The 14,724-nt window shown below is 64.4% G+C and overlaps 1 protein-coding gene across 8 annotated transcripts in view; it reads left to right on the top strand.

Moving 5' to 3' along the window:
- PEX14 (peroxisomal biogenesis factor 14) overlaps positions 1-11,660 on the top strand; it is a 153,538-nt gene extending 141,878 nt beyond the window's left edge. For 6 of the 8 annotated variants that reach the window (XM_070079318.2, XM_008265932.4, XM_089301485.1 and 3 more), the window contains 5 exons: positions 2,579-2,664; positions 5,278-5,380; positions 6,471-6,568; positions 9,108-9,199; positions 10,540-11,660. In XM_070079318.2, coding sequence (XP_069935419.1) covers positions 2,579-2,664; positions 5,278-5,380; positions 6,471-6,568; positions 9,108-9,199; positions 10,540-10,960 — 800 coding nt within the window. In that variant the 3' untranslated portion in view covers positions 10,961-11,660. The remainder of the gene's footprint in view (positions 1-2,578; positions 2,665-5,277; positions 5,381-6,470; positions 6,569-9,107; positions 9,200-10,539) is intronic. The other 2 variants (XM_070079319.2, XM_051856878.2) reach the window with 1 other exon arrangement.
- The last annotated feature ends 3,064 nt before the right edge of the window (positions 11,661-14,724 follow it).

Below are 14,724 nucleotides of genomic sequence, written 5' to 3'. Positions count from 1 at the left end.
CCTCTCAGCAGGGCCCACGCACCTCTGACCCCCCACAGACATCCTTGTACCGGATGGGAGGTGACCCGTGCACTGCCGTGGACCAGGGTGCTGGGAGCGAGCTGCGTGTCCAGCTGTGGGTCAGAGGTGGAAGAGGGAACGGAGCAGAGAAGTGAGGCACACCCGGCTTCCCTTACGCATGCACACGGCTCCCTGGGAGACACGCGGCTCTCGGGGCTGGAGGAATCCTTGTTGAGGGGACTCACTGTTTTAACTGTGTGTGTATCACCTGTTCAGAAGTGTACACCAGGGGCCGGCGTTGTGGCACAGTGGGTTAGACCACTGCCTGCAACACTGGCATCCCATGTGGCTGCTCCACTTCCAATCTAGCTTCCTGCTAATGTGCAATGTGCCTGGGGAAGCAGCAGAATATGGCCCAAGTGCTTGGGTCCCCACCACCCATGTGGGAGACCCAGATGGTGTTCCATTCTCCTGACTTGAGCCTGGCCCGGCCCCCCAATTGTGACCATTTTGGGGGTGAACCAGTGGGTTCTCTTTCCCTCTTTCTTTCTCTGTATCTCTGCCTTTCAAATAACTAACTAAATAAAAAAATCTTAAAAAAACAACATGCACCAGACATGGGCATTGGGCTGAGGGAGAGGCCTGTGTTGATAACAGATCCGTGGTGGAGCCCCTGGGCTGGGCGAGGCCTCCTCCTGTGTGTCCAGGTCTTGCCACTGAGGCTGCAGAGCAACTCCTGCCCTGTCCTGGGGTCCTGAGACCCCACGAGGTGACAGATCCCTCTGAGAGCTCACAGGCACAGGTGCAAGGTGTAGGCAGGACCGGGCAGGTGTCCGTAAGCTTTGCCCAGCCACGTTGTGAATCTCCTGAAAGCTGCCGGCTGGCTGCCGCTCCTTCGCCCATCTGCCGGATTCGCCCCAGAGCCCAGCGTCTGCTCACAGCCGCGGCAACCTCCCGTTGGCACTGTGGTCTCCCTCCATGGCCAGCCTCTGTGTCCCACACATTCTGGGAATGGTGGCCCATGCTCCTCCCAACAGCAGATCCCTCGAGGGCTGGCTTGGAGGTTGCAGCTCCATGGGGACACAGTGGAGAGAATGCCCCCCCCCCCCCCCAGATGGGATTGGATTATGGACACTGAAGCATTTTGTGAACTAAACGTGGCAGAGAGTGTGAAGTAGGAAGCTCTCCTGTCCCCTGTGTGGCTGGAATTCCATCCAGGACTGGCAGCGCCTGTGGACAGCGGCCTCCCCTTATCCTCAGGGGACACCTCGCAAGGCCCCCAGCAGATGCCTGAAGCCACAGATCGTACTGGTCCCAGTGCGCACCGTGTTTTCTCCCATAGGTACACGCCTGTGATCAGCTCTGATCGATGAGTCGGGCACAGTAAGGGAGCGCCCCGCTTCAGGTCCTCCATGCAGCAGCAGACGCTGTTCTGAGATAGCCCCTAACTCCCCTCCCACCCCAGCCCCACTTTGTGCTTGGTGGGCCCTTGCAGGAAGCTCCGCCTCTCCCACTTCTGGCTTGCCCCGGGGCCACCTGAGGTTGCTCACCTGAATTAGTGTCTGTGGCCCTCCTTGGTTCAGCTCCTCCAGCGAGTCCCCACTGCTTGTGAGATGATATCCATGGCTCCACGCCTCCCTGTAGCCCTGCACAGCGTGTGAGGCCCCTGCATCCTCCTGGGCGCCCTGTCCTGTGGCTCTCTAGCAAGGCCCACACTGGCCGCCCGCTCTCTGGGACTCGCTCCTCCCCTGCTCTGGGACTGCAGCTTGACCCCCACCTCCGCCAAGGCCCTGCTGACCCCACTGCTCTCCTGTCACCCACCTCTCTCGTGTCTCCTTCTGGTGGCTTTCTCACTCTCCCAAGTTGCCTTGCTCAGCTCCCTGTAGGCTGTGTCACCTTCCCCTGGCTCCAGGTGAGCAGGGCAGGGAGATCTGGTCTCCCACCGCCCCTGCTCCTGGTCTGTGTGGCTCGTGTTTCTCCCCGTCTGAACGGGGCCCATGCCGTGCACACACCTGAACGTGTTTGTCCCCATCTGTACGGGGCCCGTGCCCGTGTGCACACCTGAACGTGTTTGTCCCCGTCTGTACGGGGCCTGTGCCCGTGCGCACACCTGAACGTGTTTGTCCCCGTCTGTACAGGGCCCGTGCCCGTGTGCACACCTGAACGTGTTTGTCCCCGTCTGAACGGGGCCTGTGCCCGTGCGCACACCTGAACGTGCTCATGGCATCCTTGGTAGGCCTTTTGTTCCTTGGGTGTAGACACCATGCTGCAGGGGTAAGGGTTCCCTCCCCATGCCCGGGGGCCTCACACACTGCTGGACACCTGCACCCAGCAGCACACAGCCGGCGCCAGGTGCTGGCTGGCGCTTGTGTCCAGCGGAGCACCTGTTCAAAGGCCTGGAGTGAGGCGAGGACAGAGCTGAACGGATGTCCCTGACGGCTGCGTGCTGTCTTCCTGCAGCTCTGTGTCCCTCCTGCCCATCCCTTGGTGGGGGGAGTGTCCTGCTGGGGCACGTGCTTGCCTGTCCCCTGGGGGACGGTCGCCATGTGCCTCTCCTAACTGCGTTTTCCCACCCTAGGCCCCGTGGGCTCCCGATGGCGAGATTACGGTGCCTTGGCCATCATCATGGCGGGAATCGCGTTTGGCTTTCACCAGCTCTACAAGGTAAGTCGTCCTCCTGGCGGCGGCAGGTGCCGTGCTCCTCCCAGTCCTTGGTTCACCTGTGCGGAGGCGCGGACCTGACGCTCGCTCTGGAGCTCCGCGGTGGACGGCAGGCTGTGGTGGAGGTGGGGACTGCTGATGTCTGTGCACTTGGGGGGCAGCCGTCAGGCCCCAGCTCTCGGCCCCCTCCCTTCCAGTAGGGGAGCCTGGCGGTTGCAGACCCTCTCCTCCCAGGTGATCACAAGGCATGTCCATCAGGAGCCCACGGCAGGTCCTTAGAATGATGCCCCGCACGTGGCCAGCAGAGGGTCCGGGGCACACACGGAGCCCAGCTCCTCTGCTGCCCCGGGCCCAGGGGAAGCACTGTGTCTGCCGATGCGTGTTTGGAGCCGTGTTGGAGGAGCCCCGGTGATTGGTTGATGAGACCTCCCTCCGTCTGCTGTAGGTCGTGTTGTGTCTTTGTACACTAGGTTCCCCAGCCTTTGTGAGTCAGCCCTCAGCACCCCAGGCTTCAGTGCGTAGCACAGAACTGCAGGCCCCAAGTGAGGGTGCCCTTCCCCGAGGCCGGGGTACAAGGTCCGACGGTGACCTGCAGAAACAGGTCTTTCCTGGAGGGCAGGGCCGTCTGGCCGTCCTCTGACCTGGAGAGTCCCTCTGCCGTCCGAGGCCGCCGGCTCCGACTCCTTCACCCCTTATTTGGGCCTGAGTGAGCACACAGACGGCCGCTGTGACTTGGAGCACGGGGAACAGGTTTACACAGTGCCCTCTGGGATTCTTAATTTTTGACCTAATACAAAAGTTAATGACAGAATTATAGCACAATGTAACTTTTTCATCTATTCTTGGAGTTGGAAATTTCCAGTCAGAAATCCAGAAGCAAAATGTCCCGGGGCCCGGGACTTTTCCCTCTGCATCGATGCCTCCCTGCCTTGTGCGTGCTCGGCCTCTGCAAAGCCCCGGGAAGGGCAGGACGTGACGTGGAACGCCCCACGGGTGCCGCACGTGGTCAGCGTGCTGCTGCCGCGGAGTCGGGGGCGGCGCTTCCCTAGGTGTGGGCCCTGAGCGGGCTGTTTGCACCCAGCCTGCACCCTGCCCGCTTTAGGAAAGAGACACTGAAATACGGTCCGAGAGTACGAGATAGTTTTTTTTTTTTTTTTTTTTTTTTTTTTGACAGGCAGAGTGCACAGTGAGAGAGAGAAAGAGAGAAAGGTCTTCCTTTGCCGTTGGTTCACCCTCCAATGGCCACCGTGGCCGGCGCACTGTGGCTGGTGCACCGCGCTGATCCGATGGCAGGAGCCAGGTGCTTCTCCTGGTCTCCCATGGGGTGCAGGGCCCAAGCACTGCACTTGGGCCATCCTCCACTGCACTCCCGGGCCACAGCAGAGAGCTGGCCTGGAAGAGGGGCAACCGGGACAGAATCCGGTGCCCCGACCGGGACTAGAACCTGGTGTGCCGGCGCCGCAAGGCAGAGGATTAGCCTAGTGAGCTGCGGCGCCGGTGAGAACGTTTCTAAAACACGGGCTAAGAGTTTCTTTAAATTTTAAAAAAAGGGTGGGGGCAGTAAGAAGCTGTTGTCTTGTTCTGTAAATACATAAAGGGTGAGGCTGGGGCAGTATCCGGCGCCTCCCTTGTCATTTCTGGCTCCACGGATGAGAATGTGGTGAAGATCATGTTGGGGAGATTTTCTGCCTGAGGCGCGCGGCTCAGGCTGGTGTCAGATGAGTTCTGGGTGGGAACTCACGCCGGGCTCAGTGGGAAGTGCTCTGTGCACCTGATGGGTAACAGCCTCCCCCCCACACCTCCCATGAGCACCAGCCCGGCTGCCCTGTGCTCACCTGGCGCCACCTGTTGCAGGTGAACCCGGCGTGGTCTCTAGGCTCCACCCTTCACACCTTACCTCCCAGCAGGGCAGCCTGACTGCTTCCTAAATGTCCCGGGACAGGCAGGGCCGGGGCGGGGGTGGCCCTGCAGTCTCGGCTCGCTTCTCCCCAGTTCCAGTTTCTTTGGGGCCTGCGCAGCCCTCTCCCCTGTGGCCTGAATTTCAGCGCTGGAGGAACTGGGCTGCTTTTGACTGCCTGGGAGGAGGTTGTTTGGAGACTTCGGAAAGACTTGGGCGACGTCTCCCAGCCGCCCTGGACTCCCCGCCTGAAGCCATCGCCCGGCGGAAGAGCCCCGGGCCGGTGTCTCTGGCTGATGGAGCGCTCGGTTCTCAAGGAATTTGGTTTACTTAATTTCATTCATTTTTTCCCCCTGAGTGAGTGAGTCACTCACAGTGTTCAAAGTGTCGAAGATGCCCTGACAGGCTGCAGCTTCCTCCCTGGGGGCCGGCGGCAGTGCCGGCTTCTGGTGCTCCTGCCACATGTTCACCGTACGCCTCTAGAGCAGGATTGACGCTGTTTCTGTTACCAAAGTGTTAGAGCCGGCGTAAAGCAAACGCAAGCCGGAGCCAGGCAGGTCTGGTGTCCCTGGGCAGAGGCGACGTCCCCTGCTCCGTGGCCCTTTGCGGACGGAGCTCCTGACGTTATCCTGCGCGCCGCGCGCTGGCTGAGGGCTCCGAAGCCGGGCGGACGGCGAGCGGGCGGGAGGGGCGAGGACTCACCGGGCCGCCTCTCGCAGCAGTACCTGCTCCCCCTCATCCTGGGCGGCCGGGAGGACCGGAAGCAGCTGGGCAGGATGGAGGCGAGTCTCTCGGAGCTGAGTGGCAGCGTGGCCCAGACAGGTAAAGATTAATGACTCCATCAAGTCACCCCTCAGAGCTCCTCCGCACGGCCCCTCTCCCTCCGTCTCCACTTTATGTGGTGACTTCATTTATCTGCTCTGAGAATCTGTTCACATTTGCAAATGAAGCCGCCGTCATTTCGGTTTAATTTGAAATTGCTTGTTTACTGTCGGCGCGGCCTCAATTAATTATGTTTTTACGGAAAGGCTCCCAACCTCAGAATATTAATAAGGGGAATAAAATGACAGCCTTTCTAAGGGCTGTAAAGTTCATTTTTAATTTCTGCTTCTATGAGGTTTTCAGGGGGGTTTTCGGCGACTTTCCCCCTTCCCTCGAAGAATCCAGCACAGGGTCAAGAGAGTCTGTAATTACTGTGGCTCCCGGGACCCCGGGCACCTCCTCTGTTAGCGACTCCAGCGGGCTCGCCTTCATTACCCAGTGCCCCGTGATGGCCCAGATTAGCTGGGACCTGTCGCGCCGGAGGTGGCTTTTCTCCCTTATAAACCTGTTTACTAGGCGGAGGCTCTGGATCTGAGAACCCCAGGCGAGCAAGAGAAGCCGCCCGTCCCAGGCAGAAGTCTGGGTCTCTCTGGGGCACCTTTGCGAAGCCCTCAGAAATCCCTGGCATTTGCCCCTGGCAGGCTCCCGTGGCGACGGGGAGCTCAGCGGCAGCCCTGGGGTGGGCTCAGCGAGGAGGCGGGGTTTGCCGTGGCCGCCGCTCCGTCTAGGGTCAGAGGCTCTCCGCGGTCCGCAAGGACACGGTGCGGCCTCTGCCGTGAGTGATGCCCCTGTTCCAGGGGCTGGGGGAGCCGAGCAAATCATGAGCAGATATAATTAGAGGGGAGAGGTTCTGGACGGATATACTGTTGACCACGGACAACTCCACAATAGAAAGATAAAGTAGAAATACTGGAGGTTAGAGACAGTGCAGGTGGATTACCCAGGGCGCAGATAAATTGTCTGCACCGCGCCGTGGGGGCGTCTGCAGATGAATCGCACGTGGCAGGAAGCTGGGCAGCTCAGAGGTGTGTGGCGCGCGGGGAGGGCTCTGCAGGGCCCCGTGTGACAGGCACGCCTGCTCTCCTCCCAGTGACCCAGCTGCAGACGACACTCGCCTCCGTCCAGGAGCTGCTGATCCAGCAGCAGCAGAAGGTCCAGGAGCTCGCGCACGAACTGGCCGCCGCCAAGGTACTTGGCCCTGACCCCGTCCCCCTGCCGCCTGCCACCTGCCGCCTGCACCGCTCCTCCCCCCGCTCGGCCACGGCCAGCCCCCTGCCCTCCGCTTGTCCGCTTGTCCACCCCCTGCAGGTGGCGCGCTGACCGCTGAGGCCGCCCTGCCTGTCTCTGTCTCCTCCTGCCCGTGGACCTCTTGTGGCAGCCACATGCCCACAGCCGTCGGTGTGGACGTGGGGTGGCTTCCACCTCCAAGTTTGGTTGCAGGTCACAGCCCTGCCGAGGGCCAAGGGGAGAAGTGTGCTCCGACTTGCCCTGGGCCTCGCTGCCTTGCTGTGGGCAGGTTCTCCGAACCCAGTGTTGCAGTTGAGCGCCTCCAGGAGTTCGAGCCCCAGGCCCACCTGGGCGGCTTCTGTGCCTCACCGCCCAGACCCGAAGCGGTCGTGGCAGTGTGAGAGTCTGGGCGTGGACCACTGGGGTTGTGAGCACGGGTGGACTCGGCCTCCTGAGCCGTTTTCATCTGTAAAACGGAGCCATGCGGCACCTGCTTCACCGTGCTTGGTAACTTGTCACGGCACCTGGCTGCAGCTTGCTCCCAGGGTTGCTGGTGCTGGGGTCTGTGGGTGTGTGGCAGGGGCCGCCCCGGCACTGCCTTGGGCTAGGCCTGGGAGAGAGTGGTCCATGGCTCCATTATGCCCCAGGGCCTCCCCCTCCCCTGGACACTTCTCCCTTGGCTCTGTGGCCAGCAGGTGCTGCTCCCACACACGCCACGCTCCAGAGGACCTCCCCACGCAGCTCTTCCAGGGGCAGCTGGGGCGCTCTCGGGAGAAGGTCCCAGGCGTCTCCTCCTGATGTCCGCCCGCCCCCCCCCCCCCCTCCACAGAGGCAGGCCCGCAGCCACCGGGTGCGCCCAGCGGGGCGCAGGCCGTAAAGCAGCCCACAGGCCTCTGTTATCTTCTGTATCTGCAGCCCGCCTGTGGCCAAAAGCCATTCCGGAAATTGGAAAACCGTTTCCAGGCCTCGAGCCTTCAGATTAAGACCACATGTTGGAGTAGGAAGGGGCGGGGCTGGTGCTGTGCCTGTGGCCGAGGGCGGCCGAGCGCGGTCTCTGCTCTGGGGGACTCCTGCCCCTCCCCCAGCCCTCTGTGTGCTGAAGCGGGGCTCCCTGGCCTGGCGTCGAAACCCATGTGTGCGAGGACTTCGGTTACTCCATAAATCCAGGGAGCCAGAGCTGTGTTTTCTCAGCTGTAATGTGAGTTTTTATATCTGGCTTCCAAACTTCTACTGGAGCACTGTAAAAAATTTAAAAAGAAGAGCTTTAAGTAATTAAAAAACCTACATAAAACTGAAGGCTGCGAGTTTTCTACAACTGTTTTTTAAAGAGCCTGGCTAAAAAGCCCCAGATGTCAGATTTTATTTCTAAATCCCGGCATCTGGCACCATATGCGTTTGGAAATCCGAGTCCTCGGCAGGCCGGTGAGTGGAAACTGCTCCCTTGTTAATGGGCTGCGGCTTCCCTGTCCCAGAGAAGCCAGAGCAGCGGCTCCGGGGTCCTTGCTGTCTGGTGGTCTGGAGAGGGGACCCCGAGGGGACGTGTGTGCGGGCGGCGGCTGCCCGGCTTCTGTGTGGGCCTGCAAGGGGCTTCTCCGTGCAAAGGCGCACCCGGCCGGCTGCTCGCCGGGGCAGCTCCCCACATCAGGTGTGCCGCAGACCCTGGGGCGGCGGCGCCAGGGGAGCGAGAGCCCTGGCGGCCAGCCGTGCACTTGCCAGCCGCAGTGGCCCCGCCAGCAGTCACCGGAGCCTCCCTCTGTCCCCCGCAAGTCAGGTGTTGTGCTCTGCGGCCCACTTGGGATCCAGCGGCAGGGTGGGAGGGGAGAGGCGTGAGGGGGAGGCTGGCGCCGTCGGAGAGAGATGGCCGCCCGGCCTCTGCGGCGGCCACTGAAGCCCCCTGCACGACCGCCCTGCTGAGCGTCCAGTCAGCCCAGAGGAGGAGCTGGGTGACGGGGGCGGAGCCTACAGGCAGCTCTGCGGGCAGTGGCCCTTGCGGGGGCAGATGGGGGAGCCGGAGCTGGAAGATGCGTGGCTGCGCGCATCCCGGCTTCAGGGATGGGATGGGCAGCTGCTCGGATGCCTCGGCCACCCTGAGGCTCCGAGGTAGTGCCAGGTGCCAAGGTCAAGGAGGCTGCCGCTCCCCGCCCCACCCTCGAGGTAGCCCCTTGGTGCAGTGGCTTCTGGGGGCCGAGGCGCTGAGGAGGGAGGCCGAGCTGACTCGGCAATGGGTGCGTGCCGCATGTTTCAAACATGGAGGTGGATGGACAGGGAGCCACGTGTGTGGATCTGGAGCAGATCCCAAAGTCTGGGCCCCTCCCCTCCCGCGGGGCACCTTTGATGTCTTATTGACACACCCATAATGTCACCTAGATGCAGGCGTGATGGGCACCACTGAGACCGACGTTTGCCCCGAGGGCGTCATCTCAGCAGCGAGCCGGCGCTGCTCCTGCCGGGGCCGCCTGGGCGCCGTGCTGACCCGCGTCTCCCTGCGCTTGCCTTTCAGGCCACCACGTCCACCAACTGGATCCTGGAGTCGCAGAACATCAACGAGCTCAAGTCGGAAATCAACTCCTTGAAAGGGCTGCTTTTAAATCGGTAGGCGAGAAGGCTGGCTCGGGCTGGGCTTGGCCTGGCAGGGCTGGGCGGGCGCGTCTGCCCGAGGGAGGCCTTGGACGCAGGACTCCCAGTGAGGCCGCTTCTGCAGCGGGGGCCCCTCGCGGAGGCCCCTCCTTCCTGAGCCCCGACGCCTCTGGGGACAGCCGTGCCACAGAGAGGGTCCCCGGGGCGGGGCCGGGTCTTGTGCCCACTGCGTGTGAAGACGCTGTCTCCCCCCCGTGTCCTTGGTGTCCCACAGCTGCCCCGCAGTGACAGCACGTTGTGACCGGTGCAGCCCTGCACGCGGGGTGACCGGGACGTCACGGTTTGAGAGCTGAGTGCAGAGTCCCCAGAGTGCACCCCCACCCCCCGGGAAGGCAGTCCTCAGGGCGCCCCCGTGTCCCTGTTGGGCCTGGGACCCTTGGGAGCTGTGTGAGGGCATCAGGAATGGATTGGAGTGGGGGGTCTTGTGGCCACAGCCAGGTGACCCCATTTCCCAGCCTCCCTGGGTGAAGAACTTGTTCTCGTGTGAGGTGTGGCTGAGCTGGGGGTCGAGGGTGTCGTCTAGGGAAGCCCTCGCCATCTCTAGCCTGGCGGCTGGGGACAGAGCAGCCATCGGTCACACCGAGCACGTTCATGGCACTGAGGCGGGAAGGCCTCAGCGCGCGCCCGCGGAGCAGGTCTGAGGGAGGAGGCTGGTTCTGAGGCCCTCAGGTCTGAGCTCAGGCGGGCCGGGCCTCCCTGTCGTACAGCCTCATCACTGGGCCCTGGCCAAGCACACCTGACCTCCCAGGGCACTCCTGGAGTTGGCTTTGCTCTGGGCTGGCCCAGGGCCCAGGAAGGGAACACGGCCGTGGGAGGGAGGGCTGGCCCCTCCCTGTGGTCAGTGCTGGGCCCCGAGGTTTTCTAGCAAACTACACTGACGTCACCTTTCTGATTCTGACGTCTCTGACGCCCCGGCCAGTGGCCGGGGTCCCCACTGCCATGTTTTGCTCAGGCCATAGGCAAGTTAGAGCCGAGGCCATGAGTCCCAGCTTCCCACCCCAGCCTCTGGGGGCTCCTGTGTGCTCCCTCCCTTGGCCCTGCTGTCCCGCGGCTTCCAACACAGGGGGCCTCACCTGGGGCAGGGTGGCCAGGAGGCTGCCTGGATATAGCGGGGCTGCCTGTGGCCGGCACGGGCCCCTCTGGTTCCTGAAGGAACCCCAGCCAGCGAGGAGGACGGGGAGGGCTCTGCGCAGGGCGCCTGTCAGGTGGCCGTGGTGTGGCCACCCACCATCCCTGAGCCCACAGGCCCTGGACGCCGTCACCAATCTCTGCTCCCCTGGTCCGCCCTCCGCCAGGAGACAGTTCCCGCCCTCCCCGTCGGCCCCGAAGATCCCGTCCTGGCAGATCCCGGTCCAGTCGCCGGCCCCGTCCAGCCCCGCGGCCGTGAACCACCACAGCAGCAGCGACATCTCGCCCGTCAGCAACGAGTCCACGTCGCCCTCCCCAGGGAAGGAGAGCCACAGCCCCGAGGGCTCCACGGCCGCCTACCGCCTGCTGGGCCCGCAGGAGGACGGCGAGCGGGTGGACGTGAAGGGCCAGGTGAGGATGGAGGTGCAGGGCGAGGAGGACGAGCAGGACGACGTGGGCCACGCGGACGAGGAGGACTGCCTGGGGGTGCAGAGGGAGGACCGCCGGGGCGGCGACGGGCAGATCACCGAGCAGGTGGAGAAGCTGCGGCGGCCCGAGGGCGCCAGCAACGAGCACGAGCGCGACTAGGCTCCGCCGGCCGCCCCGTGGCCCTCGTGGCCCCTGCGGGCCGGCGTCCGGCGGCGGGCGCGTGGCTCCTGCCCCGCCTTCCCTGGCTCGGGGAGGCGGCCTTGAGCCGAGGTAGGGGCAGAGCTGTCCCGAGCTGTGGCGGTGGGCGGTCGTGTTCGTCCCCCGGCACCTCCCCGCCCGAACCCCAGCCCCTGCCCAGCCCCTCCCGGACGCACGCCTTGACCTTGTCCTTGTCCAGGACGCGTCTGCCGAGCGCCCTGGCTAACGAGACACCTGCATGGCAAGAGCTCGTCTCCTCCCTGCCTCTCCAGCGGGGCACCACGGCCCCTGCGGCCTCTGCGCCCTCTGTCCCCTGGGCCTGGCCGTGGCTGCTTCTCGCTGTTGCCCAGAGGCCGCTCCCTAGCTCCCTTGCTGGGTGGGGGCCTGCCAGGGCTCCAGACCCCACCGAGGCCTGCCGTCTTCGGGCACCTGTCCCCAGCCCGCCGGCCATGCCCGCTCTCCTTCCAGACGAGTGGAATTCCCGGCCGCTCCTGCCCTGGGGTGTGCATCTGTACCCCCGCGGGGCCAGGCACAGGCCCCTCCTGACCACCAGCCTCGCCTGCCCCCTGCCAGAACACATGTTCATCTGTGATCATGTATGGATTTCAGGATCTAAGGCACGACTGTGCGTAACTGTAATAAATGAGCCACCGCTATTTAACCGCCGCCTGTTGCTCCCTGTCTGCTCGCCCTTCCCCACCCCTGCCCGACTGGGTGACAACTGAGGCTCCTCCAGGTTAACCCTGGGCAGGGGCCTGGGGGCGTGGGGAGGGCAGAGCCCCTGGCAGCCCCTGCAGGACGGCCTGCTGGGCGGCTCCATGCCCTGCCCCCAGCCAGCTGCCGCCGGCTGCTCACCCAGAGCCAGAGTGGTCCTTGGCCGGGCCTGGGTGTGTGCCTGCAGGAGCGGGGACCTCCTGTTACTGTATATAGACCTGCAGCCGGGGACGAGCTGCCTGCCTTAAATGGATGAGCGTTCCCCGGGAGAGCCCGTGTCTCCTCTCTGCCCCCGGCTCCTCGCCCTCGCTCTTTCCCTCTAACCTTCACAGAGCCCTCAGCTAAAACCAGCAAACCGGAGCCAGAAGCCCCTTCCCAGGAGCCCTGCCATGGCCGTGGCCGCGGCCGCGGGCGCCCTCCCACCGTGTGCCCCGTTTGGCCAGCGGGGGAGGGGTGCGGCTTCCGGCTGCGGCTCCCTCTCGGCACCGGCCTCTTGCGCTTTCCGCCCACGTGTTCTGGGGAAGCAGAGGCTGCACGTGCCTCCCCTTGTCCCCTGCCTGCTGCCGTCCTGGGGAAGCCAGGGGTGTCAGTTCCCAGGGGACAGGCCCGAGATGGGCCAGCACGGGCCGCAGGCGACTGAGCCTTGTCCCTGCTAGGAGGCCGGTGACCGAGAGCTCCCTGGATCCGAGCACTCGGGACTGGGCAGCCATGGCCGCGCTGGGGACTGGCGTCATCTGCAGCTTGTCACAGGACCTTCCTCTGTGGGGCCGGAGAGACCCCAGAGGGCAGGCGCCCTGGGTCGGAGGGACTGCCCCCCACCCCGACCACCGGCAGGGCGCGGCCTCCCCGCCCCTCCCTCCAGAGCTGGTGCCAGCAGGAGGGAGCCCTGGGTGGGGGCCGGGGAGCGGGGAGTAGACGCACAGGTGCCTGGGGCTCAGGCGCAGAGAGGGCACGGGACCCCGGGACCCAGGCCTTGCGCCCCCGCGGGTTCTGTGCGCCGAGTCGGGCTTTTGCGGACCGAGAGCCTGGCGCGATTTCAGGGAGAGAAAACCCCTCCCCAAAACGGCGTGCGCGCTGCCTAATAAAGTCAGCTGCTGGCCGAGGGCAGGCAGCCTTTGAAAAAAGGCTTTCATTAGGAAAATAATGCATTTCATCCAAATAAGGTAAAAATATTTGGAATGGGGCAGAAGTGAGCAGCAGGCAGCGCCTGTCAGGCCTCTCTGGAAGGGAGTAGATTATTAAACTCAATTACAATGTATTTTTATAAAGTGTCTCAGGAAGGAGCCAGCCCAGGGCTCGGAGGCCCCGGGCTGGCTGTCCCGACCTCTCCCTGCAGGGCTGGCCCACGTGACCCGCTGGTTCCCGGGCTGGGGCTGGGGCGGGGGGCCCGCCCTGGGCCTTCGTGGTGCCCCTGGAGCAGGCCAGGTGGCCCGGGCGCCTTACTGGGATACACACATACGCGCACACATGCACACCTGGACACGCACACACACCTGGCACACACACACCCGGCACACACACACATGCACACACACACCCGGCCGAGGAAGGGGCGCATTCCGGGTCAGGGGAAGGGCTGCCGCGTGTGTGTCCAGAAGTGTTGGTTTTCTCTTTTCCCGTGGTGGGAGTCCGCGCCGCACGTTCGGGAGGACGCAGGCCCGCCTCGCCCGCTCCCCTCTCCTCGTGCGCTCCTGCGCAGGGCTGTGCTGAGCCGCCCGCTGGCTTTTGCGCCCATGTGGACACGGGGTTTCCCGGAAGGCCGAGGGAGCCGAGGCCCTGGCTCCAGACCCCTCCCCCCCGTGACTGCCCGGCCCCCACCCCACTCTGAGGCAGGAGCCGAGGCCCAGCTCTGACCCCCTCGGGGTTTGCTCCTCCGCCTGTCTACACTGCTGTCTGCAAGGCACGCCTGGAACGGGGTTGGAGCCCTGCACGGGGCAGACGCGGCTGATGGGGGCTGGGGTGGGCCCAGCCTCCGGGGTCCTAGCCCTCCTCCCGGGCCAGGCAGGAGCCCCTGGGAGCGGCAGCTGAGGCCTGCCGAGTGCGTGTGGGTGTGGCCTGCTTTCCTGATTTCTTGCTCACTTGTTTGCTTGAAAGGCGGACTGAGGGGGAGACAGCTTCCACCCGCGGGTTCACTCCCCAAGTGGCCCCCGCAGAGCCAGCGCCGGAGCCAGGAGCTTCCTCCCGGTCTTCACGTGGGTGCCGGGCTCACGCACCTGGGCTGTCTTCTGCTGCCCTCCCGGACGAACCAACAGGGAGCTGGATCGGAAGCGGAGCAGCCGGGCCTGAAGCAGCGCACTCGAGGTGGGGCGCCGGCGCCCCCAGCGGTGACCGGGCCTGCCACACGGCCCCGCCTGGCCTGCTTCTCCCAGGGGCCCGTACCCACCCGCCACACTAGCACACTCGCGCTGCCCCCGCGGCCCCGCCCGCCCCTGGCTCCACAGCAGCCCACAGGCGAGTCTGACGTCGCGGCCAGCGAGCGACGGCGGCTCCCCGAGGCTGGACAAGCCTTCAGAGTCCTTCCGCGGAGGAGCCTGAAGTCCCCTTCCGCTGGAGATGGTGGTTAGTGTCCAGAGGCGGAGGCCTCCTCCTCGTGACGAGTGACGGGGGCTGGGCCGGCAGGCTGGGCCGCTGCCTGGGAGGCTGCTGACATGCGCGGGAGGCAGCAGAGGGTGGGGACGGCCGCGTCCTGCCACCCACGTCCTGCCACCCACGTGCGAGATGATGGCGATCCTGACTCCTGGAGCAGCCTGTCCCAGCCCTGGGGGAGTTGACCAATGGCTGGAGGGTTCTCTGTCTCTCACTTTGCCTTTCAAATAAATCGTTTTAAAAAACAACGGGCACGGCCGGCGCCGCGGCTCACTAGGCTAGTCCTCCGCCTTGCGGCGCCGGCACACCGGGTTCTAGTCCCGGTCGGGGTGCCGGATTCTGTCCCGGTTGCCCCTCTTCCAGGCCAGCTCTCTGCTGTGGCCAGGGAGTGCAGTGGAGGATGGCCCAAGTGCTTGGGCCCTGCA

Source organism: Oryctolagus cuniculus, chromosome 7, assembly GCF_051225735.1.
Source record: "Oryctolagus cuniculus isolate XC-2025 breed Fujian yellow rabbit chromosome 7, ASM5122573v1, whole genome shotgun sequence".
NCBI classification, from domain to species: domain Eukaryota; kingdom Metazoa; phylum Chordata; class Mammalia; order Lagomorpha; family Leporidae; genus Oryctolagus; species Oryctolagus cuniculus.
The sequence above is the reverse complement of the archived record's forward strand: the minus strand, read 5'-3'. Positions and strand labels throughout refer to the sequence as shown.